Source organism: Marmota marmota, unplaced genomic scaffold, assembly GCF_001458135.2.
Source record: "Marmota marmota marmota unplaced genomic scaffold, marMar, whole genome shotgun sequence".
NCBI lineage: Eukaryota > Metazoa > Chordata > Mammalia > Rodentia > Sciuridae > Marmota > Marmota marmota.
The window spans coordinates 8,038,573-8,063,508 of record NW_026000057.1 but is presented as its reverse complement, the minus strand read 5'-3'; the positions used below and the strand labels follow the sequence as shown (position 1 = coordinate 8,063,508).

The 24,936-nt window shown below is 41.5% G+C and overlaps 1 protein-coding gene across 6 annotated transcripts in view; it reads left to right on the top strand.

The window, feature by feature from the left end:
• Lrba (LPS responsive beige-like anchor protein) overlaps nucleotides 1–23,923 on the top strand; it is a 607,623-nt gene extending 583,700 nt beyond the window's left edge. For 5 of the 6 annotated variants that reach the window (XM_048813495.1, XM_048813494.1, XM_048813493.1 and 2 more), the window contains 4 exons: nucleotides 8,240–8,341; nucleotides 12,772–12,968; nucleotides 17,029–17,180; nucleotides 22,663–23,923. In XM_048813495.1, the coding sequence (XP_048669452.1) occupies nucleotides 8,240–8,341; nucleotides 12,772–12,968; nucleotides 17,029–17,180; nucleotides 22,663–22,753 (542 nt within the window). In that variant the 3' untranslated portion in view covers nucleotides 22,754–23,923. The remainder of the gene's footprint in view (nucleotides 1–8,239; nucleotides 8,342–12,771; nucleotides 12,969–17,028; nucleotides 17,181–22,662) is intronic. The other variant, XM_048813492.1, reaches the window with a different exon arrangement.
• Nucleotides 23,924–24,936: the final 1,013 nt, after the last annotated feature.

The window sequence follows — 24,936 nt, the reverse complement described above, 5'->3', positions numbered from 1 at the left end:
ATATTTATAAAAGTTATAGTCAATGTTCTATAGCAAATCTGAAGAAGATTTCATCTTAATTTTCTATCTGTATCTTTTTTGGAGGTAGAATTTTATAATATTTTTGTTACTAGACACCCATATGCAGCTCTAGAAACTGTAGGTAAGTTAGAACCAAAGACCAAGCCCTGCTATGGGGAAATCAATAAATGAAAAATTTCAAGAAAGCAGGAAAAAAGTAGTACATTAGTTAGGTAGAGGAGTATGATATGTCCACATAATGAAGTTCTATACAGCCATAACAAAGATATTATACGTCTGTAATACTGACTGCTGTTTATATTGCTAAATATAAAATATCATCCAAATACATATATAAGATGATGTGCACACAAGTGCACACAAATCTGTGTATATTTTTGCACATAAAAATCTGGAATGGTAGATGATTATTAGCAGTGTTTATTTATATGTAGTGGAATTTGGAAGCAATTTTTAATTTTTCTTCATAATTTACTAAATTATCTGATTGTTTTATAATAAGCATTTCTTACTTTGATAACAAGAGATAAAAGAGATATTTTAACTTGGGGAAATGTACCTAATTGTTTAATACGCCTTCAATCCCTCCTCTCAGCCTTTAGGCTACTTGACATTAGTAGCTACATCAGAATTTATATGAATTGTCAGAGAAGACTAGAAAGTCTAAGACAAGAAAGAATGGGGAAAATCAAATAATTTCTAGAAATTTAGGTATATTCTCTTAACAATAAATAAAAATAATGGGAATCATCTCTAATTGGCATTATGCAGCATAGGATCAACAGTTACATTTCTATTGAAAGGAGTTATTATAATAGCGTGAAAAAAAAAAGCATCATTCTGCTGCTGCTGCTGCTGCTGCTGTGAGGTGACACTGAATGGTGCTCACGACATGCTAGACACCATTATGAGCACTTTCCCTATAATGTAGTCCTCATGGCACCCTGTGTGGTAACTACTGTTACTATCCCTTGTCTTATAGATAGGTACAGAGAAATCATAAATACAGGATTCCCTTCCACTCTGGTCCACAGAGTAGCTCTTCCTACCAGAACCATGGGCACTTGCCCAAGGGAGTCACTTGTAGGTGCCAGAGTCTGGATTCAAACTCAGCCAGAGGAATACCCCCAACCCTTTTATGGTTTGTTTGTTTTTGCTTTTGGTGCTGGGGATGGAACCCAGGGCCTCAGGCATGCTAAGCATGGGCTCTCAACACTGAGCAGAGCCCCAGAGGCCCTTTCTTCATCACTAAACGATACTGCAGCTTTTACTGGAAATAATCGGATCATCAGCAGTGGAGAACTTGATGCAGTCCTATCACTAAAGCTCTCAATATTTTCAAAGGACATAAAAAGATAGTTTTGATGTACTGAGTTCTTATAGTAGTAGATGTCAGGATAAAATGTGGGTATTTTTCCTTTTTTTTTTTGTTTTTTTTTTTTTTCTTTTTGGTACTGGGGGTTGAACTCACGGCCTTGCTCATTGCTAAGTATGCACTATATCACTGAGCTACAAACCTCCAGCCCCTAGGATTTTGTATTTTAAAAAAATATTATCACACATACAACTTTAGGCACATGCTCGTACAAACTCACTTTTTTTTCTTTCTGATACTGGGGATTAAACCCAGAGGTACTCCTCCAAGACCTATATCCCCAAGCTGTATCTCTATTTTTTATTTTGAGACAGTGTTTTGCTAAGTAGCCCAGGCTGTTCTCAAACTTGTAATCCTCCTTCCTCAGCCTCCCAAGTAACTGGGATTACAGGTGGTACAAACTAGTTTTTAAATGTACTTTTAGAGGGTGATTCCATTGTCATAAACTTTGGTTTGTATCATAGACAGTGGAGAAATGTTTTGAACCAAGAACTTATAGGTGATTTTTATCACCTACAAGTGACTCCCTTGGGCAAGTGCCCATGGTTCTGATAGGAGGATCTACTCTGTGGACCAGAGTGGAAGGGAATCCTGTATTTATGATTTCTCTGTACCTATCTATAAGACAAGGGATAGTAACAGTAGTTACCACACAGGGTGCCATGAGGACTACATTATAGGGAATATTAACTTGTCTTACATTAATAATTTTAACATTATTTACAAAAGAAGGCTACCAAAATTTTCTAATGGCTGTCACACCCTAACTGCAGCTATGGCATGTTGTCTGTAGTCTGCAAATTTAATCACATCAACATATTTTCATCAAAAAGACCATGATGAATGTAAGGGAGGGGAGAGAAGGGGAGGGGAGAGGGTTGGTGAAGATGTAATGAATAGAACAATTTCAAATAATTTCTGTTTGCATAATTAAAACATAGTATAACTGCCATTGAAAAGCCAGGATGTTAATGGAAAGGTTTAAGAAACATTTAACAGCTAGCCCCATTTCCCATGCAGCAAAGCCATTTCCTTTCTTGATTTACCATTATGGTGAGCCACATGAGAAAGCTTAGTGTTCAGTTTTCACATGAGCATTTTGTAGTAATAAACTTTAATTACAGTGGAACAGAGGGCACACGCAAAGGAGAAGTATCCATCTTGGAAGACGTGACCAGCACATCTTGTATAATATGTTGATATTTTTTTTGTTTGTTTTAATCTATAAACACTTAAGAACTTCATGATCAGTTTTTAATTAATGAACTTCAAAATGAGTTCTCTATTGAAAATTTTTTTAGCAGAACCAGGCTTGATATTTTGTTTTACCTTTCTAAAAGGTCAGATAATACTAGATTTTACTAGTGAAGACAATTATTTATGTTTTTATTTAAGGGTTTTATTAAGTAACATTAAGTATTGCTTTTGCACAAAAAAATATAAAAAATAGTTTGACTTCAGTATGGCGTTTTTGACCTTTACAGTTAGGAATTTATAATTATAATTTATAGGTCTGTAGCAAGATCAACAAAACCCAACCCAATGACCATTTGATTTTTTTTTTTTTACATTGATGGGGATGGAACCCAGGCCCTCAGACATACCAGGCAAGTGCTCTACTATTAAGTGACACCCCCCAGCCACCAATGACCATTTACCAATAAGTCATTTTCAAGTAAAAGACCATATTTTATTCTTATACTAAAGTATGTCATATATGATACATACTCAATATATGTTATTAAGTAAAAGATGGAGTAATTGAGTGAACAAGTAAGGTATGTTACTTTATGGCCTAGAAATCATCTAAGCTAAGAATTAATTGGAAAAAAATTTCATTTGTATAAAACTTAGAGTAGGAAAATGTTGAACCCACCCCATTTCATAATAGATGCTATTGAAGAAATAGTGGATGAATTCAAGGGAATTACTCTGCTAATAACATTTTAAGTCACTATTGAGAACTTTACTGTGCATTTCAAAGTGACTTAATTTTCACAAGATTGAGGAGATAATGCCAAAAATAGCAAGGACTTTATCCAATACTTTTTTAGGTAATTAAATGTTTACCAGAAATATATGTCCAGTCTATTTTCACCTGGATTCTGAATGCCCATTTTGCTTTAATGGAGATAGGCCTTCAGAAATATTTTCCACATTGGATATTTATGAGCAGGATACTACAACAATTACTGGTTTCCCTTCTCTTCTTTCAGGTATAAAATTTTAAGTGGTTCAGGTAGAGAAACATGCTTCATGTTACAACAGCACCAAAGAAATACACTTAATAAAACCGGTGCTACTGTGCCCAGTGGTGTTAAAATAGTCCAGCTAATATTTTAAAACATGGGTCTAGGATAAATGTTAAAAGAGCTCTTGTGCTGTTTATAGCAAGTTGGATTGTTAAATAGCATCAAGAAATTAATACTGATATTCAGCATTCTGTACTGAGAAAAACACGTCTGTAAAAACTGATGTGTCCTGTGTGTTTGGCAGCATTGGGACTGTTTAATCTCATTTGACTTGTTCATCTTTCTCTAAGGCCATCCATAAAGATGCACTGAGTATCCTTTTCAGCCTTTGGTTAGGATTTGCATCAGTAGTCATAAACCTGCTCTGGGGACAAAGACCTTCTTTCCTTTGAAGTAATTGCTCAGCTTTTCAAAGCAATCCTAAAGGTCTGTCCTCTTTCTCTTTTTATTTTTCTCTAAGAAGAGTTTGAATTGTAGCTTCTTAAACTAGCAGCAAGATAAATTTTTCTCTCAGCAAATTGAAAGCCATGGCAATTTTTCAAGCAGTAAGACTTTAAAAGGTTCTTAAGGGAATCTGTTCTGCTTTATGATCTAGCTTTTGCTAAATCATACTATCTCAGAAGCAAAGGTAAAGACTGTTTGTATCCATTAACTACTGCAAGTTTTTATCAAAAGAATTAACCTGATATTTGTCAGAAGACTTTCCCCCCTGCTCTTTATTTGGTTTAGAAGCTTCAGGGAGAGATTGGTGAGAGCTTTGGAGTTTTGAAAGTAATACATGGCTAGAATCATCTTATTTGAGCTGATGGCATGTCTGCCAGGTATTTAGCATACGCACTCAGCAGTAGTCCCCAGGGGCCGAGCGAGAATGAGCCCCACAGTTCTGAGATGTGCTGTCTAGGCTTTCCACAAGAGCACAGAGGGGCTCTGCCCTTCCCTTCTGTGGGATGTCGCCACATGGGCTCTTCTGTGATCCAAGATGACGTACAGCAGTATAGCCACAGAGAAACAGAAAGGTAGATTCTGCGAGCCACAGAGAAAACCTATGTTCTGCCTCCAATTATCCCTTTCTCTCGTCTTAGTAATTTTATTCCAAATGATTCCCAAAATGTCTGTTGAATTTAAACAGTTTATAGCTGTTTGGCTTTAATCCCATATCAAAGAATTTATATTTTTTAAAATATTTTTTAGTTGTCAATGGACCTTTATTTTTATTTATTTATTTACTTACTTATATGCAGTGCTGAAAATTGAACCCAGTGCCTCACACATGCTAGGCAAGTGCTCCACCACTGACCCCAGCCCCAGTCCAAGAATTTATATTTTCTATAGTGAAAATTTAACATTTAAAGCTCTTGGTTTATGGGAAGGTATGAAAATCCAACAGGTTTGGTTTTTTTTAAAAACAGACTTAGGGTAACTTTTGAGGATGCTAGGGAAAATGCAAAGAATGTTCCATCTGAAGAGAAGATAAGCAGCCATAAGCAAGACCAGAAGTGCCTCTTCTTAAAGGAAATTGTCCCTGCTTGTACAGTAGAATGTAGGTTTCTAGAAGCCATGAGGGTACATTTCCTATAAATGAGGAAAGTTGAGGAGCACAGTGATTTTTACAGGAACTCCAGCGAGTGTTTATAAAACCAGTTACCTGAGAAGAACCTAATGATCATAAGCCTACCCTTATGCTTTTAATTTGCTGTTTCTATCTCTTCTTGCCCTGTATTTCCTGAACTGTCTAACTTGCTTCCTGGACTAGGAAACATTTTGCCAAACATTGAAGCCCAGGTCCTAGCATTGAACAGTCCCTTATTTAGAAATCAGGCCTGAGGCAAAGAAGAATCTTTTTTTTTTTTTTCAGTTTTGAAATCATTCTGTGTATTTGTGAAGTGAAAAATGATTTGGTATGTCTGAATTCTTGGAAACTAGCATTCTGTAAGTAACGCATACTTATAAAAAATCTTAATTATGACTTTACACAAAAGAATGCTTACATCTTAACCCACTTTCTGGGGCTAATCCCAAGGCTTCCCAAACTGACTTTACAGTCCTAGGAAACTCTCAGCATTTCAGCTCTTTCACATTAAAGAAAGAAATGCAGTTGACAGCAATCTTTTCCTTCCACTGTGCTGCTGAGAAAATATTCTTAAATATGGAAAACAAAAGGCATTGATGTGCTTACATGACGCTCCGGGGGGTTCGCCATGATCCATCTGTCCTTTGTTTACTTTGGCTTATGTGTAGATTGCCTTCATTTGCCATCAGTTTCCCTTCAAACCTTCAGTTTCCACGGAGGAATTCCAAGACAATTCAAGTCAAAACACAAGTCTCACCCCCCACACCATAAAATGGGGACGTAGGAAAACAAAGGATCAATCACACCAACGATGTATTCCTTAGATCGTAAAGATTTTAACTGTTGATGAAAAAGTTGCCAATAGATATAATTAGGCAGTAATTTCAAAAATAACATTAATGCTGTTTTGTGGAATTTATAACTTCATGGGAAATGGGGAACCCAGGAATTAGGGCTAAAGTATTAACTTTTAAAAACACAGCATATTTGTTTCTAAGTTTCATGACAAAGAGTATCGTTAACAGAAAGTTAAGAAGTTCAGATTAATTTGCATTATTTGTTTCTTTCCTTTGAAAATATTCCAAACTTGTGGACTTTTTAAGAAAAAAAAAAATTATTCTCTGACAAATTCTTTTTAGTTTGGGAAATGTCAAGTAAACTTTCTAGTTAAGGTGGGTATGCCTCTTCAGGGAAGTTTTAGGACCTGGAATGAAATGAAAGCAAGCCCCTGTTCCTCCTCCCTGTCTCTAATCTGTCAGCCAGGCTCTCTCTTTACCAGTAAGCATGAAGGCCAGCTCCAGCAGTGGCCTCCCTGAGCGCAGCCAGAGTGGTGCACAGTTTAATATGACTTAAATCTCCTTCAGAAGCACCTGTAGTCAGTCACCAAAGCTGTGAAAGACACTGGGGGACACAGCTGTGTGTTATGTGCTCCAGTGCACACATTGTAACTCAGATGAAGTCACCACTGGCTCCTGGTGATGTGTGGCTGAAACACAGGAACTAGTCTTCTTTCTTCATAGTGGAGGCTACTCACCTCTTTTGGATCATGAATCTCTGTGCCTTCAGTGAAACCTAATTTCCTCCCTCACTCCCCAGAAAAATAGGCATGTGCACTTATTTTGCCTGAAATTTCAGAGAACTGAAATTGATGCACTGATAAGGACCTCTGCTTTGAAGCTAGATTCGGTTTTTGACAGCAACGTTTACCTTCCTAAGTGCAGTAGGTTCCTGGTGGGTTTTCTCTGGCCTCCCAGGACTCTCCTCAGAGAAGGTGACTACTGTAAGAATAGCCAGCTATCTGGGGTTAGGATGACAGGGGTTTTTTGTCTAGAGTTCCACAGTTGTGGTAGTGACCTACTTTCTGGGCACATTTGCCCCTTTGGGATTACTATAAAACCAGGGCTGATCAAGGAATCTACAAATGCTAACAGGATCTCCTGCTCTGTAGTTTTGTTTATAAAGGCTCTTTGTGTCTTTGTCCTTAGACACTAAAAGTAGGGGACTAGTTTAGTCTTAAAATAGTATTCCTCAGGCTGAAAATGGAATCCAGTTTATCCTGGTGACTGAGCAGGAATCAAGCCGTTGTGCTCCTTCTCTGCTGTGGCCGTTCATGCTGGTGTCCCTTGCACACCTCGGGTTTTCTTTTTAGTTTTGGACAGAGATGTACTTTCTACTTAGGCAAACATCTTGGAACATCTCTCATTATTTAAACACTTTTTCACTATACCCCCTTCTCTACCCTTTTTTCCCTAATTTTCATTCATTATCAGAATGCTGTGTGAAGGTTTAGCTACCCAGCCTCCATTCTTTGAATGAATCATGGAGAAATACACTCTGTGATATTGATTTATCAAGAAAATACACAAGTTTAGTAGCAATAACAGGTATTTATAAAGGGACCACTTTGAGATATTCCTAATCCTACATCAGACCATCTTATTTTGATAGGTTTCAGTGACCCACAGAGGAAGAGAAGGAGGCCTTTCTTTGAATTGTACTCTGAGTCAGAGTCCCTACTTTTTAAATCATCCACCCATGAACCATGCTAATTAAGGGACTCGTGTCTATATTTTTGTCTATATTTGGTCTGCATTTGGAAGGCATCTCTGAGGCTTTTTTTTTTTGCTAGTGGGAATTAAACCCAGGGGTACTTTACCACTGAGCTACTGCCCCCACATCCCTAGTGTTTTCTCTTTTTTTTGGGTAATCCTCCTGTCTCAGCCTCCGGAGACACTGGGGTCACAGGCCTGCACACCACACAGGACTATCTGAGGCATTTTAGAATTCAGGCTTTGTCATCTGAGCTAGTGACCACTGTTGCTTGATGGTCACCTAAGGGTTCCTTGAAAAGCAACATGTGGGCCTTGAACTGTAGCATTTAGTTTAGAACTAGTCCTAAAATAGGGTTTTTGGACAAATTCTCAAACTCTAAAGATTTAGGCATCATGGAAATTAGGAACAAGTTATTTAATCTGCTTGAACTTGAATTGACTTGTCCTTTTTATCTGTTTGTTTCTGAAGGTGAGACTACCACCCCTCGGGCCATTCTGACAGGCCATGATTGTGAGATCACCTGTGCTGCCGTCTGTGCCGAGCTGGGCCTGGTGTTGAGTGGCTCTCAAGGTAAAGCTGGGAACCTGCATATGAGTGCATTCCTTCGTGTCTTCTGATAACACTTAGCAAAGACGAAGCCTCTTCTCTAAATCTTTGGCCTGTTATAATAGCCATTAGCCACATAAAGCTACTCAAATTTAGATAAAATTAAGTGCAACTAAACAATCCGTTCCTTGGTGGCAGCAGCCTCATTGGGGGGGCTCAGTGTTCACACATGCCTGGCGGCTGCTGTGCACCTGAGCACAGACCCAGCCCTTCCTATTACTGCAGGAAGTTACATTTCACAGAACTGTTCTAAAGAGTTTAAGGTGTTTTACAAACCTGAATGGAAACTCCTGACTCTCTTCACATTCAACCTCAGGCTAGCAGGGGCCAAACTGTCACCAAGGAAAGTGGAGACACTTACGCTGGTCTGACTGGAAGTTTGGCTGGCAGCTGTGTCATCAGTTTAGGCCAGAGATATTGAGCTTCTCCAAAGTACACACAACAAATTGGGCTCTAACCAGGAACAGAGCTGTGTCCATTTGATAGCTGATCCATCTCTGTGTTTCTGCTCTGAACTGAAGTCTGAGGGCACAAAAAAGTACTCTTGTATCCCATGTCTTCTAGGCTTACCTGGTGGGCAGCCTAAAGTATTTGAGCCACCTTATCTGTGTTCTGGACTATACTTATTCTAGCTGACAAGTTCATATTAAGTATTCAAAGGGTTGTGTTTAAAAAATTTAGTTGGTCAAAGCAGTGAAGTGAGATAATACTGACAGCAGGAATTCTGTGACTACTGGATTTCCCCTGCCCCTTCTTGTACCAAATAATTTTACACATGCTGAGTTAACATGGGTCTTGGACTGTACATGATCCATGTAAAACACAGCTCTTAAGACCACCCTCACTTTGCACATAAGCGTGGGACTCTAATACTGAAAATGCAAATTGAAACCATTTTGCAAAATGGACTTGGACTTGATAGTGGGAAATGTTGTGATTGTTCCATGACTTACAAAATTTTTGTTAAAATGTTAAAAATCTCTTTTATTATATGTGTGTATGCACGTGCATATGTACTCATGTAAGGACATAAAAAATATTAAAACACACCTTGACTTAGTACATTGCAATTTAAATATTAGAAACCTTGAGATTTAAAATATTTTAATTCTTTATAAAAAACTTGAGGGTGGTGTGAGCAATCCTCACTGCCTGCTCCACATCCATCTTTTCTATGCCATAGACCACAAAATCATACTCCTTTCTAAGTTTGGACCATCTTCCAGCATTTTTTGTGCTTTCAATGTCATGAACTATCCTCTAGGTCTTGGATGGGATGTTTTACTGGTATCACTTCTGGGACACCATCAGTTTTTTTTTTGTTGTTTGTTTGTTTGTTTGTTTTGTTGTTGTTGTTGTTGTTTTTTGTTTGGGTACCAGGAATTGAACCCAGGGGTAATTAACCACTGAACCACATCCCCAGCCCTCTTTTTTTTTTTTTTAAAGAGAGAGAGAGAGAGAATTTTAATTTTAATTTTTTATTTTTTGGCGGACACAACATCTTTGTTTGTATGTGGTGCTGAGGATCGAACCTGGGCCGCACGCATGCCAGGCGAGCACGCTACCGCTTGAGCCACATCCCCAGCCCCCCCCAGCCCTCTTTTATATTTTATTTAGAGGCAGGGTCTCACTGAGTTGCTCAGGGCCTTGATAAATTGTAGAGGCTGGCTCTGAACTAATGATCCTCCTGCCTCAACCTCTCGAGCTGCTGGGATTACAGTTCTATGCTACCAAACCCAGCTACATCATCATGTTACAAGCACTTTCCTAATTTGTATCAATAAACTCCCTTCCCTCATTTCCTAGCTGCATGACTACAGTGTCACCTCCTTGTCCACAACCTGCCCTTCATTCTCTAATTCCATTTATACTCAATTTGGATTCCACTCTCAGCTTTTTTCTTTTTATTTCTCTGTTGAAGTTTCATCTGTGGTGGCCAATACCCTTTTGTGTTGTCCATGTTTATAAAAGGTCTTACAAGTTTATTTCTGGGAATCAAGGAGGCAACACAACTACTGTGTTTGCTGTCTAAGCATGAACTGCATCCCAGATGTGCAGTAGACCAGTCACCTCTGTGCTTTGAAAGTGATGTGACTGGTCATTTGTCATGATGCACAACTGATGTTTACATAGTGGTTTGTGGCCTGAAAAGCCAGCCTCAAAGAGTCCACTTTATTCAGCTGCTGTGATAACTGAAAGCCGAACTGTGTTGTTGGGGATGGGGGTAGTGTTGTTCAGGGAATAATAACTGAAATTCATACATGCTGGAACTGGACAAAAGCAAAGACTGCCTGTCTGAATTTATGTTGAAGACCACAAAATCTTTTTTCCCACATTTTAAATTGGTACATTATAATTGTACATACTGATGGGATTTTTTGTTACACATTCATACATGCACACAATAGAACAATATAATTTGACCAATATTCTCTCTTAGGACTTCTCCCCTAGGTCCCTTTCCTCTACTGATCTCCCTTTGATTTTTAGGAGATCCACCTCCACCTTTGTTTTCCTCTCTAGCTTCACATATAAGAGAAAACATAGGACCCCTGAACCTCTGAGGTTTCATGACTTCTTTCACTTTATATACCACATTTCTTTATCCATCCATCCGTTGATGAACACCCAGGCTGGTTCCATAGTTTGGCTATTGTGAATTGTGTTGCTCTAAACATGGGTATGCATGTATCACTGTAGTAAGATGGCTTTAATTCTTCAAAGTAAATACCAAGAAGTGGTATAGCTGGTCATATTCCTCCTCTCGTAATGGAAGGCAGACATGAAGGGGAGAGTTAGCAAAATAACTTACATGTAAGATGATATGTGGTTTTTTTAAAAAGGCTTTCTACAGCCCAGTCTTTCAAGGAGCTTCCATTACTGATTTGTATTAATTTACAGTTCCACCTGCAGTGTAAAAGTGTTCCTTTTTCTCTACATTCTCTCCAGCATTTATTATTACTTGTGTTCTTGGTGACTGCCATTCTGACGGTATGAGATGAAATCTCGGTGTAGTTTTGATTTGCAGTTCTTTAATTGCTAATGATGTTGAACATTTTTTCATGTATTTGTTGGCCATTTGTATTTCTTCTTTTGAAAAGTGTCTGTTTAATTCATTTGCCCACTTATTAATTGGATTATTTGAATTTTGGGTGTAAAAGTTGAGTTCTTTACATATTCTAGATATTAATCCTCTGTCAGAAAAATAGCTAGCAAAGATTTCTCCCATTCTGTGGGTTCTCTTCAATTTCCTAATTGTTTCCTTTGCTGTGCAAAAGCTTTTTAATTCAATGCTGTTCCGTTTATTAACTCTTGGCATTATTTCCTGAGCATTAGGGGTCCTGTTGAGAAAGCCATTGCCTGAGAGCACAAAAACTTATACACTCTCTGAACGGCCGAGAACAGCCTGAGAGCCATATTTGCAAAAGGCATGCTTTCAGGAGCTGTGTGGGGAGCAGGCAGTAATTCCATTCATTTAGCTAGGAGATTGGAGGGTACATACCCTGGCTACCCCTCAGGGGAAGCCTGACTTAGGGATCTCTGGGAACTTCATCACCACATAAAGAATTTTTGTTGTCTATTTCTTCACTCTGTATGTCACAGGTTTTCAGTAGAAACAGAAAAGCTGAGATAGATGTGAGCTGCTCAGCCTCTTCCCACCCTCCACAGGCATCCCAGCCTGGTGGTCACCCTAGGGGTTTGGCAGTGTTGAATGCTGCTGCTTGCTTTGGGGATATCATAGAAGTAGATTTAGTTGTCATGAGGTGGCAGGAGATGGCCCATGTGAATTTGGGGCATGAGAGATCACCACCGTCTCCCTTTCAGTTCAGTGGCAGTGGGCAAGAAGGTGGCTTAAGTCTTCAGCAGCCACCCTACTGCGCTCTCTCTGCATAGAACACAGTGTGGGACTGTGGCCCCTGAGAGGTGCCGGGAGAAGTCAGTATGCCTGACAACAACCCTGTCTGCCTGCTTCTCAACCTTCCTTGAGTCTGTTAATAATTGTCCCATTCCTTTCTGAATGCCTCCAGTTAATTTCACCTCTTGGCATAATGGATTTTATAAAGTAACTTCCTGTCTCTTGAGGAAAAGCGAGTTTGAATGTACATGGCTTAGCTTCTCTCCTCTCCCAATGGAAGGCAGACATGAAGGGGAGAGTTAGCAAAATAACTTGCACATAAGATGATATATAGTTTTTAAAAAAGCTTTCTACAGCTGTCATGTAACACCATTATCCTGGTTGAACTGTGCTCAAGATTCAAATCACACTTTTCTTTTCACAGTGCAGAGGCTGGAGCCTAGGACCTTGCACCCGTCAGGCAAGCGCCTTACCCCTGAGCTACACCCAAGCCTTCTGACTTGATTATGTATTTGCCTTTGTGTCTCCTCTTTCTCAGAAGGACCATGTCTCATACATTCCATGAATGGAGACTTGTTAAGGACCTTAGAGGGTCCGGAAAACTGCCTGAAACCAAAACTCATCCAGGCTTCACGAGAGGGTCACTGTGTCATCTTCTATGAAAACGGCTGCTTCTGCACCTTCAGTGTGAATGGGAAGCTCCAGGCCACTGTGGAAACGGATGATCACATCAGGGTGAGCTCCGCAGGCTTTTCTGCATTCCCCATCTTTACCTCGGTGTGGCAAATGAGGGGCCCAGGGGTGGCTGCAGAAATCTTTTTGAGTTGTCTTGGCCTCTTTTCTACATGAGTAGGGACACGGGAGGTAGCACTTGGACAGGCGCAGAGCACAGCAGGCCCCAGCTGCGGGGCTGTGCCAGGCCGGGAAGCAGAGGAGGCCCTCAGCAGCAGGGGTTTTCTCAAGGGCCTGGGAAGCCATCCCTGTGACTTTTGATGGCACTGCAGTGCTTTTATCTAAGGAAGTTTCCTGTTTCTCAAGTATAAAAGCTGAACAGACCAGATTACCCTACAGGGCCTCGGGTTAGCACTAGGGTCAGACTCGACTTCTTCCCGGACAGCAGGCGCAGCCCGTCAAGCTGAGGGAGTTGAGCTGCGGATTATGAAGCGAGGCAGGCAGGCGTTCCCCTGAGTGGACCCTCCGGTTGGGCTTTGTTTTAAGTCCAGGGCTCCAGAGTGCTAGAGGCTGAGGAAAAGAGGCTGGTCCTTTGGGAGCTACTTTGTCAAGGTGCTTCCGTTGTCACCAAAGCTTCTTGGTGCAGGCAGAGGGAAAGTGAAGCCGTGGGAGACCTATCATCTGGGTAGATGTGCATGTGATTGTACAAAGAGGACCCAGGACATGTTGGGGCAATAGCAGGGCCCCCATGCCTCTGCCCTCTGCGTGTGGGCCTGGGCTGGCTCTGGACATTTTCCTCAGTGCACAGCCTGACTCTGGGCAGCTGAGATGACACAAGTCCTCCCAGTTTCCCCGTCTCGTCTGCTCACCCTTTTCTCCCAGGTGAACACTAGGCTCAGGAAGCTCTCAGGAACAAAATCCCTACCAAGGGTCCCTGGGGGCTCTGTGTGCTGGGATCGAGGCTTCCTTGAGTCTCCTTGCTGGCTGTTGAGTTTTCCGCCGGCCCCGACGTGGAAGCCAGCACACAGCTCCCCGCCCTCTGCTTTATTTTTCCCTTCTTTCCCATAATACTTCATTTAAACCAAGTACACATCAGAGGATTTTCCTTTCCTCTTTTCTTTACAATAATAATGTTGATAATCTGTCACTTTGAGCTGTGATTACTTTGTCAGCTGCACTAATAAATCTGTAAATAATTGAAATCCCTGGCTGGCTGAAACCGTCCCCTGGCACTGCAGCGAGACCAGCGGCTCGGCAAGTTCCTCAGGCAGCAGCGGGAGGCATCCTGCAGGCTGTTGGCACTCACCCTCTCCCTGCCCTGCAGCCCCCATTCCTCCCTCAGTAATGTTTCCCGCTGGATTTTAGGCTTTAAGAGTCCACGCCTTTTCCCCAGCACTCCTGCACTCTGTCATACTCACTAACTTGCAGGTGGCAACCGTGTGATTATGGTGCGCTCCCTAACGTGAGCACTGCTGGCCGCAGAGACATTCAGAGACACGCAGCTAGCCACCTGGGGAGGGAGGAAGGAAACCACAGTCCCGAACAGAGACATCACAGAGCAAGGATCTCCAGCTTCACCCTGCAGGCTGAGCCTATTCAAGGAATGGAGAGCAGGAAGCAAATCAGTCACCAGCCAGACCAGAAATTGAGTTTCTTTGAAATACCAAGAACGCTGCAGGCAGCCAGGCAGCCTGGGAACCTCTGTGCGGATCAAGGCTTCACACCTATTTTACTTCAGGTGGCAGATTGCTCAGTGGCATTTTGGTAAATAGCATTATTATAATACAGCACCTAGACAATGTGTGGATGTCTTCATGAGTCAATTGGATTGAAGCAGGCCAGCCTGTCCGACAGCACAGCTAGTCCACCACAACCAATAAACACCTTCTCACTCCTAGGAGCTCAGTGATTTTTTTCCTTGGGGCTGATTTAGTCAGTCGGTCTCCACTGACCACAGTGGCCTGCTGTTGCCTCCTTAAAAACCAGTGCAGGCAGGGCCATCCAAATCACTCAGGACCCAGAGGACGAGGTTAACAGGTCTCTGGAGTCACAACTCACTGGATCCTGAGCTGGGTTGGAATCAAGAACCACATAAAGGAAGGTTTGGTAGAACACAGTGCAGCTCAGTACATGCTACGATGGCCCTCACAGCCGGAGGACATGGACAGGCCCCTCATGATGGAGGGGCAGGACATGCTTCCCCCTGGCCATTAACATGTTTTGAGTGCTGATGAATGTATACTCCTCAAAATCCTGGATTTTTTTTTCCTTTTAGACAGAATTAGTATTAGAGATTCTTAACTAGAACAAAGAATTAAAGATTAACAGTTTTAATATAGCATTTATCCAGTAAAAATCCTCAAGTATATAATTCAAATAAACCCCAACCATAAGGTCAACACATTTTCATCAGCTGAATTTTATAAGTGTGGCAAATAACTATTTGTCCTAGTCTTCACTGTAGTTCCCAGGTATCACTGGAGATTGCCATTTGTGAAATGAACAGAGGAAATAGGATTTTTGCTCATATTGAATTATATTTCATTGAAAAGCTTTGAGTTTTTTGGGGGGTTTGTTTTTTGTTTTGTCCCAGGGGTGCTTTACCACTAAGCTACTCCCTCAATCCTTTTTATTTTTTGAGACAAGGTCTCACTAAGTTGCTGAAGCTGGCCTTGAACCAGTGATCCTCCTGCCTCAGCCTCCCAAGTCGCTGGGATCACAGACACGCGCCACAGCAGCTGGCTGAGAATATATCTTGTATGTAACTGTCTTCCACATTTGGATTTTTATTTCTTAGATGTCTTTTTGTGTATTTAATAAGCTATATTTAAGAGGCTACTAAAAATTGGCATGTATGCAAATGTGAATTGAATGGGTATAAAACATCCCTTTCATACAATTTTAAAATTTCTCAGAGGGTAGATTAAAGACTTAGGCAATTATCCTAAAATTCCGAAACAGAGTAAGTATAGTTTTCTGAAGTTAGATTTTGTTTTTACCTGGCTGCCTTCATAATCTGTCCCCACATTCACTGTGCCCAGGTGGACAGATGATTGCAGGTATTAGCAGGGACTGAGAGAAATTGGAGGCCTCCCCGCCACAGGAAGGAGATTTGTAGGGATGGAATGCCAAGTGGGAAGGTGACCAGGGGAGAGGCAGGGGTAATAGACCTGGCAGCTGAAGCTGAGAGGAGCCTTTTCTATCAGGAGCAGGCACTCTTTTCTGTAAAGTGACAGTGCATATTTTAGGCTTTGAGGACCCCTCAGTCTCTGATGCAACTACCTGTGTAAGTAGCCAGGGACAAATGGCATGGCTGGGTTCTGATAAAACCTATTTATGGATATTCAGATTTGGAATTCATCTAATATTCATGTGTCATGAGAAATTATTTTTCAACCATTAAAAAATGTAGAAACAGTCATACAAAAACAGGAAGCTGGCATGGGTTTGCACTGGACCCAAAAGCTTTCATCTGTGGACGCCCTTTTCAAAGGATCAAAGGGCAGACTCCGCCTGTGTGCTGTGCATGCAGGGTGGGGCGGCCGGACCACAGGAGCTGGCTGTGAGGAGCTGGCCGTGAGGAGCTGGCCATGAGGCCGGCTGCAGTGCAGGCCTGGGCTTTGACCATCCAAGCAGCTGTTGGTTTCTACAGCTGCTGTCAAAATCCAGCAGGCCTGGAGAAGGCGCTTAAGCTGTTGGCTGCTTGCTTTGCCCCACCTAGTGCCATGGAAGGAAAGGCACCAGCCTTACTGGGGCCACAGGGTAGGCTGGCCCTGACTGCCACCTTGGCACAAGATGGGCTGATGCGTCACAGTACTGCTGAAGAAATGCTCCCCGCCACGGTTGGCCGTTCAGGCAGCATTCATGGAACCGAGTTCCATGAACGAGTCATCAAAACAAAACTGTAAGGAATGAAAATGAACCTCCAGCATTGCCTAACCTTGTCCACTTGCATTTTGAAAAATAGTAGGCCTTCTACAACTCATTTCCTAAGACTCTCTAAGGATCAGTCTTTCCCCACGCCCTGCCCTCACGGCAGTAGCTGGCAGTGAGCGCCGGCCTCACATACACCAGGCCCTTTTCCCACAACCCCATCTCTACTGAATGTTGCTGTCTCTCACAGGCCATCCAGCTGAGCCGGGACGGGCAGTACCTGCTCACAGGAGGAGACAACGGTGTGGTCATGGTCTGGCAGGTGTCTGACCTCAAGCAACTCTTTGCCTACCCAGGCTGCGATGCTGGAATCCGGGCCATGGCACTGTCTCATGACCAGAGGTAACAATGGAAACAGTCTAATAACAGTAATATTAAAAACTCAGAGGGACTTTCTTTAAATGAGCTGATGGATTAGGTGAGTGGCAGCGTCACCTGTGCAGTCAAAACAGCCAAAGCCAATATCATTTCCAAGGATCTTTTGCACTACTAGGGAACAAACCTAAGGCCTTGCACTTGATAGGCAAGCACTCCTACCACTGATACACATCCCCAGGTCTCTTTGGTGTTGTAAATTGCCTCCTGCCTCAGCCTCCCCAGTATCAGGGATCTAAGAACATTTTTAAGTGTGATTTATTTTCTGATGGCCTTGCTATTCATAGACAGATGTTGAGTTTTCAAGAAACAGGATTTAAGTAGCAAAGGCTCCAGTTACATTGCTGGAAAGCCTCTTATGTTTCTTTAAAGCACCTTTTTTTATAAGCAAAATTTTAAGAGTTGTAAACATGTATAACATAAAATGCTTTGTCTCTGCCCCTGGGGATTCTACTGAGAGACTTGATTTATTTATTTATTTTTTTAAAGAGAGAGAGAGAACTTTTTTAATATTTATTTTTTAGTTTTTGGCGGACACAACATCTTTGTTTGTATGTGGTGCTGAGGATCGAACCTGGGCCGCACGCATGCCAGGCGAGCGTGCTACCGCTTGAGCCACATCCCCAGCCCAAGAGAGACTTGATTTATGTGCTTTAATATCCCAAGTAAATTGGGAGGATAATTTATTTTTATTTTTTTGGTACTGAGGATTGAACACAGGGGTGCTTAATCACTGAGCCACATCCCAGCCCTTTTTATGTATTTTTATTTCGCTAGTTATTCAGGGCCTCACTGAATTGCTGAGGCTGGCTTTGAACTTATAGTCCTCCTGCCTCAGCTTCCCAAGTTGCTGGGATTACAGGTATGCACCACCATGCCCTACAGGAGGATAATTTTTAGCTGGTATCTAAAGTTGTATTATACAGATATTTCCTGATTTTTAAAATTGTGGCAACATAGGCTGTTTTCTTAGTGTATGATTTTTGTGGCATTAAGTGCATTCACAATGTTGTGTGACCAGCACTGTCATTTACAGAACTTTTTCATCAGTCCAAACAATTAAACAATGACTGCCTCTCTGCAGCTCACCTCCATTCTACTTTCAGTCTCTAGGAATTTGCCTCTTCTGGATACCTCCTGACAGTGTAACCAAACAATATTCCTTTTGTGTCTGGCTTATCTCACTTAGCATGTTTTCAGGGCTATGTTATGGTATGTATCAGAATCCCATTCCTTCCTAGCCTGATGTTCTGCTGGATGGATATACGATGTTGTTTATGCATTTGATGGGCAGTTGGGTTATTTCCACCTTTTGTCTATTGTGAATAATATGCTTTCACATTAGCATAGATACCTGTTTAAGATTTTTTCACAGTTCATTTGGGTAAATACCAGGTGTGGAATTGCTAGATCATATGGTAATAATGTTTACCTTTCTGAGAAGCTCCCACACTGGTTTCCAATCCCACTAGTGCACATGGGCATCTGATTTCTCGGTCCTCGCCAGTGCTCATCGTGTTCTGTTTCTATGACGACTGTCCAGTGGGTGTGGGGTGTGGAGGGATCTCCCTTGTGGCTCTACAGCTCCCTCGTGATTAGTGTTGTCTTTTCACTGTCTTCAGTGTCTTTAGATGCACATGTCTAATTTTCAGAGTCCAAAATATCTTTTCTGTTGTGCCTGTGCTTTTGGTGTCATATCTCAGAAATCATTGCAGAATCCAAGGTCACAAAGCATCCCCCACGAGGTTTCTAGTTCTAGGTGAGGATCCAACTTCATTGTTCTGCATGTGGAGGATTGTCCTTTCCCCACTGAATGGTCTTGGCACCCATCAAGTTATTGAACCCCATATATGTGGGCTTTATTTTTAAGCTTCTGTTCCATCCTGCTAGTCCCTGTGTCTGTCTTTATGCCAGTATGACAGTTCCAATTACTGTATCTTTGTAGTAAGTATAAAAGCTAGAAGATGTGACACCTCCCACTTTTTTCTTCTTTCCCAAAATTGTTTTGGCTAGTTGGGGGTCCCTTGAGATTCCTGATAAATTTTTGGATGGGTTTTCTAGTTCTGGAAAAAAAATCATTTTGGTAGGGATTACTGTAAATCTAGAGATTTATTTGGGTAGTATCGACATCTTAACAATATTAGGTTGTCTAGCCCATGGGATGGATTCAACATGGGGTTTGTTTCCACTCATTTCTCTCTTATTTCTGTCAGCAACATTTCATAGTTTTTGGTATACAAGTATTTTGTTTCCTTAAATTTATTCCCAAGTAATTCATTCTTTTTGATGTTTTTATAAATGGGATTGTTTTTAATTTCTCTTTTATTCATTGTTAGTATATAAAAATACAACCAATTTTTTTGTGTATTATAAACCTTCAAATTTGCTGAATTTATTTATTAGCTCTATCAAGGTTTTTTTGTTGTGTTTTGTTAATGTGGAATCTTGGATTTCTTACCTGTCATCTGTGACAGAGATAATTTTTACTTCTTTCCAATGTAGATTCCTTTTCTCTTTCTTGCCTAATTACTGTGTAAGACTTCCAGTGCTATGTTGAATACACATGGTAAAAATGGGCATATTCTGATCATAGAGGAAAAACTTAATTTCATTACTATGATGTTAGCTATGGATTTTTCATAAATGCTCTGTCATTTGAGGAAATTTCCTTTGATTCCTGGTGAGTGTTTTTAATAATGAAAAGATGTTGAATTTTGTTAAAGGGTTTTTCAGTATTAGCCCAGATGATCATGTGGATTTTTTGGCTCATTCTGTTAATGTGGTGTATTGTGTTGATTTTTGCATATTGAACCACCTTACATTCCAGGTATGACTATCACTTTGTCATGGTGTATAACCCTTAATATGTTTGCTAGTACTTAGCATCCATATTCATAAGGACCTCGTCTGTGGTGTCTTTTTCTGACTTTGGTATTAGGGAGATGCTGGACTCATTGCATGAGTTAGTAGGGGTCCCTCCTATTGAATGTTTTGGAAAAGTTTGAAAAGGACTAGTGTTAACCCTTCTTTAAGTTTTTGGTAGAATTCACCATGAAGCCATATTGCCCAGGGCTTTCCTTTATCGGGAGATTTTGTTTTGTTAAGGCAAGGGGCCCTCTGAGGCCTCCTTTATTTACTTTCATGTGGTGCTGAGGGTCCAACCCAGTGCCTCACACATGCTAGGCAAGCGCTCTGCCACTGAGCCACAGCCACAGCCCCTAGCCAGCCCTAGTGGGAGGTTTTTGATTACTGAGTCAATCTTGTTAGTTTTAAGTCTATTCCGGTTCTCTCTTTTGTGGTGATTCAGTTTGGGTATATTGTTCCAAGAATGTGTCCGTTTTCTCTAGGATGTCTAATTTGCTGGGATCCAACTGTTCCTAATAATCTTATGACTTTGTTATTCATGTTAAACTGGTAGTAACATCCCTACTTTCTGAGTTATTTTTCCTCTGTCAATTTGTTTTGATTTTCTGTTGTATTCTATTTTCTCTGCCCTTATTATTTCATTCCTTCTCCTAGCCTTGGGCTCAGTTTCTTAGTTTATTTTTGACAGTGGGGATTGAACCCAGGGGCACATCACTGAGCTACATCTCCTGTTCTTTTTTTTTTTTTTTGAGAGAAGGTCTTGCTAAGTTGCTGAGGCTGGACTTGAACTTGCACTGCCTTAGCCTTCTGAGTCACTGTGATTATGGGTGTGAGCTGCCAGGTGCAACCTAACAACCTAACGTCATCGATTCAAGGGTTAGAGGACACGTCTGCAGCTGTGAACTTCATCTTGGCACTTTGGCTGCATCCTGTAAATTTCGATGTTGTGTATTGTCATTTTCTGATCTCCTTATGACTGCTTCTTTGACCCGGGGTTTAATTTTCACGTATTTGTGAGTTTTCCTTCTATTATTGATTCCTGGTTTCATTCTGTTACCATCAGAAGAGATACTTTGTATAATTTCAGTCTTTCTAAATCATTGAGACTGGTTTGAAGGCCCAGTATGTGGCTTACCTTTGAGACTGTAGGGACTCTTATTTGCTCTGGTTGCTCCGCTCTTCATTGAAAGTAGGCGACTGCAGTGTCTGACCTATTGCTGTAGAACTAGTTCTCCCTTCAGCTCTGATGGTGTCTGTTCCACCTCTTTGGGCTCAGATGTTTAATGCATATGTTTTATTCTGTTTTTCTGGATGAATTGACCCTTTTATCAATAAGTGTCTCAGTTTTCTACTTAAAACCCATTTTGTCTCATGTTAGTATAACCACTTCAGATACTGTTGAAGCTCTTCTGTTACCGTTTGTATGGAATATCTCTTTCCATTCTTTCACTTTCAACATATTTGTGTCCAAGTGAGTGTCCTGTAGGTGGCATGTCGTATCATGCTTTCTATCCATTCTGCTAGTCTCGACCTTCTGACTGGACAGTTAATCTTTTTACACTAATAACTGATATAGGAAGACTTACTTTTGCCACTTTGATATTCTCTGCCCTGGAGCAGCCACAGGGAAGGTCCCTGACTGCTCCCTTACTGCTCTCCATCATCCCTGCCCAGGGACAGTGGCAGTCACTGTTATGAGGACCAGGCCCATACCCAGCACATGATGACCCAGAGGATTCCTCTGCAGGGGAGAGCCCAGCCCAGCCCAGCAAGCGCTCTGCCACTGAGCCACACCCAGTGGTCAGCACTCATTCCGTGTCATTTTTTGTCCTGGCAGAGATGACATTTGTCACTTGGTGTGTGCCACCTGCTCCTTCAGTTTTTTCTTATGGTTCGGATGCCTGTATAAAGGGATAGGTTCATCCTACAGGCCAGCCTCCCGCAGGAATGGTGGCATTGACTCAGGCTGTAGTGACTCATTCTGCACACCTGGCTGTACTTGCCCTGTCCATGAAAAACCAGGCAGCACCCCGAGTTTCCCCAGTGCCGCAGTCTGGCTGGGCACAATCAGGAGCCACTTGTCAAAAGAAACTAACTTTATTTTTAGAACCACACACGCCAAACAAAACAGCCTCTCAGGAAAAATCCTCAGAGCCCCAACTGCCACCACCGCCACCACCGGCTTCCCACAAGCCTCTCTCTCCCACAATCCTCCTGCTCTTGAGGCTGATTGGCTGGGTCACGTGGGCGGAGCCAAAAAAGTCCCCCAATGAGCAGCTCAGTGGTCTGAAAGGGCAGGGAAACAGCCCAATGAGCATCACTGCAGAGGAGCCAATCAGCTAGATGTTGCTGGGGCCGCTGTGAGCCAATCATCAGCCGGCAGCTGGAAGTTTGCTGGGGCCTCTTGGGCTGTGGCTCTCAACACCCCAGATCCTTCTTTCAGGCATCAAGAAAACACCACAGTTGACACTGGGTCGCAGTCTGACTGCTGCCCTAGGCCTAATGGGCTTGGGGAAGGCAAGTCTTTGGCCACAAGCCCCAGGAAGCATCGGTGTGCAAACCCTGTTTTCTGTGTTTCTCCCAGGTGCATCATTTCTGGCATGGCTTCAGGAAGCATCGTGCTGTTTTACAACGACTTTAACCGGTGGCATCATGAATACCAAACCCGCTACTGATGGTGACGGCACTCGGCTGCCACCAGCCTGAGCAATGGAGAGACCCTGAGCATCATTCTCTAAGAAATAGCTATCACATCTGAATGTAACTTAAATTTGCTTGAACAAGCAAAATATTTTTTAAAGTTAATTGCTATTTTTGTAGACTTTGCTTGACTTTTTGGGGGGGGAACAGCAAAGCAGAAAACTGACTGCTGGGTTCTGTAGTTTTAAAAAAAATCTATATTTTTAGTCATAATGAGAAGTCTATTTTCACCAATTATGGAAATGCACAGTGGAACAAATAAGCCCACTTATTCTAGCTATATTATGAAAAAAACGTTTCCCATTTACCTGTAATCTTGAGAAATATGATTTTAGCAACAGGGAAACAGGTTATAATAATGGGATGGGTGGATTTTATGGTGTACTTTTGGTCCTGAATTTTTCCAAACAATTGTGCTTCTTCAGTGCTGAAATTTCTGGGATTTAAATAGTAATGTTTAAATTATGGTAAATGTAATTTAAAACATCTCAATGAATTATTTCTATAATATTATTCTTCAAGCATGTTTTAGTCTAGAAAATTATGGTGTGGGGGAGGCTGTTGTGTTTTATTGTGTGGTAAACAAAGGATCTAAGTTATAGCAAGTGTGAAATATTTACTGTTTTTTCCTGACCTGTTGTCCTCATAGCACAACAAAATGAAGTGATGGAGATGCTCTTGGGCTCACAGCCTTTGTTTTTCTTTGAAAGTAAATGCAAGTACCAAAGCTCAAGAGGCCTGCCTGTGTCCCTGTGGAGAGCAGGGCCACTGGGGTCTGAGTGCAGAGGCCACCAGCTGCTGTCTTAAGCAACACCGTCCTACCTTCTCTTTGTTATTAAACTCTCTACCTTCCTTTTGATTAGCTATTTGTACTAAGAAATAATGTTATTTTGGTGTTGTATAATTCTACTTTTCTAGTAGGTTACTGTATGGAATCTGTGAAAAATATTTGAGAAAAGGTCTGTATTACATAAATAAATTCTTTGTATGTTGTGAACTTTGAGTTGAAATGCCATTCTGTTTCCCAGGCAGCTTGCCTAGAGGGGTCCCTCCTCCCCCTCCCACATTCATATATTCTCTAAAAGCAAAGATTTGAAATGAACAGTTTGACAGAAAAAGTTAATAAAATGGAATTTGTAACTGAATTGTTTAAAAATCTTTTTCACCCTTAAATTTTAATGTGGATAAAACAATTATTCACAAAGAAAATGCCAAGCTCTGATTCACTTTGCTGATAAAAACGGGCTTTCTCTGGCCAAGTGTCTGTCATTGAGAGCTTCACAAGTGACCCAACCCTGAATCTTAGAAATGACCAAACAAGGGACTCTGCCATTCCATCTAAGCTCCACATGATTTTATAAACCATTAAGAAGAAAGACAATAGACACACTAGTGTGTGGGGGGGTACATCTTAAAACCACAGAAATGCCAATTATAGTAAACTATACTAGACATCCTCACTGGTATTAAATTTGTAAATATTATGCTTTAGAAACATGGAGAAAAATGGCAGAGGACAAGCAGTGTAGCCAGACAACACACTCCTCCCTCTTCGTAAGCTACAGGAGCAAGGTTGACCAAGCCACTGGCTCCTGGAACCTAAAAACACCTGCGCCTGCACTGCCTCTGCTGTTCATAGAGCCACAGTCAACCATGGAATATTAACTGGGCATAAGTAATTCAATGGTGCCTCGCACATGCTAGGCGCACGCTCTGCTGCTGAGCCACAACCCTAGCCGCAACACAGGACTCTTAATGATAGAACCTGTTTAACATGATATTTTTTAGTGTTTGCTCAATATTCATATACTTTATCCAATTTTAACTTCTTTTAAAAAAAGCAATAGAAAAATATCGGGGTAGAGGTGGCTGGGGATGAAGCTGTGTGACCCCCAACAGAGGCCGCACTGACGGCCTGCACAGTGGACCCCTCCTGATGGTAATTTAGGCCTGGTTTTAAAATGCCTCGCACCGAGAAATTAAAGAGTTTCCTTCCCTCACCTATCAATTCTCACTCGAATATGACCAATCCATCAAGTCTGAAAATCTGTTATTTAAGGAATGTGACCAGATCTCTGGGACAGAGCAGGAGGGCTCAGAAAATAGACCAGGTTTGGCCTTTGGCGGCTTGCCTCCTTGGAAATGGCTAAGGAAGGAG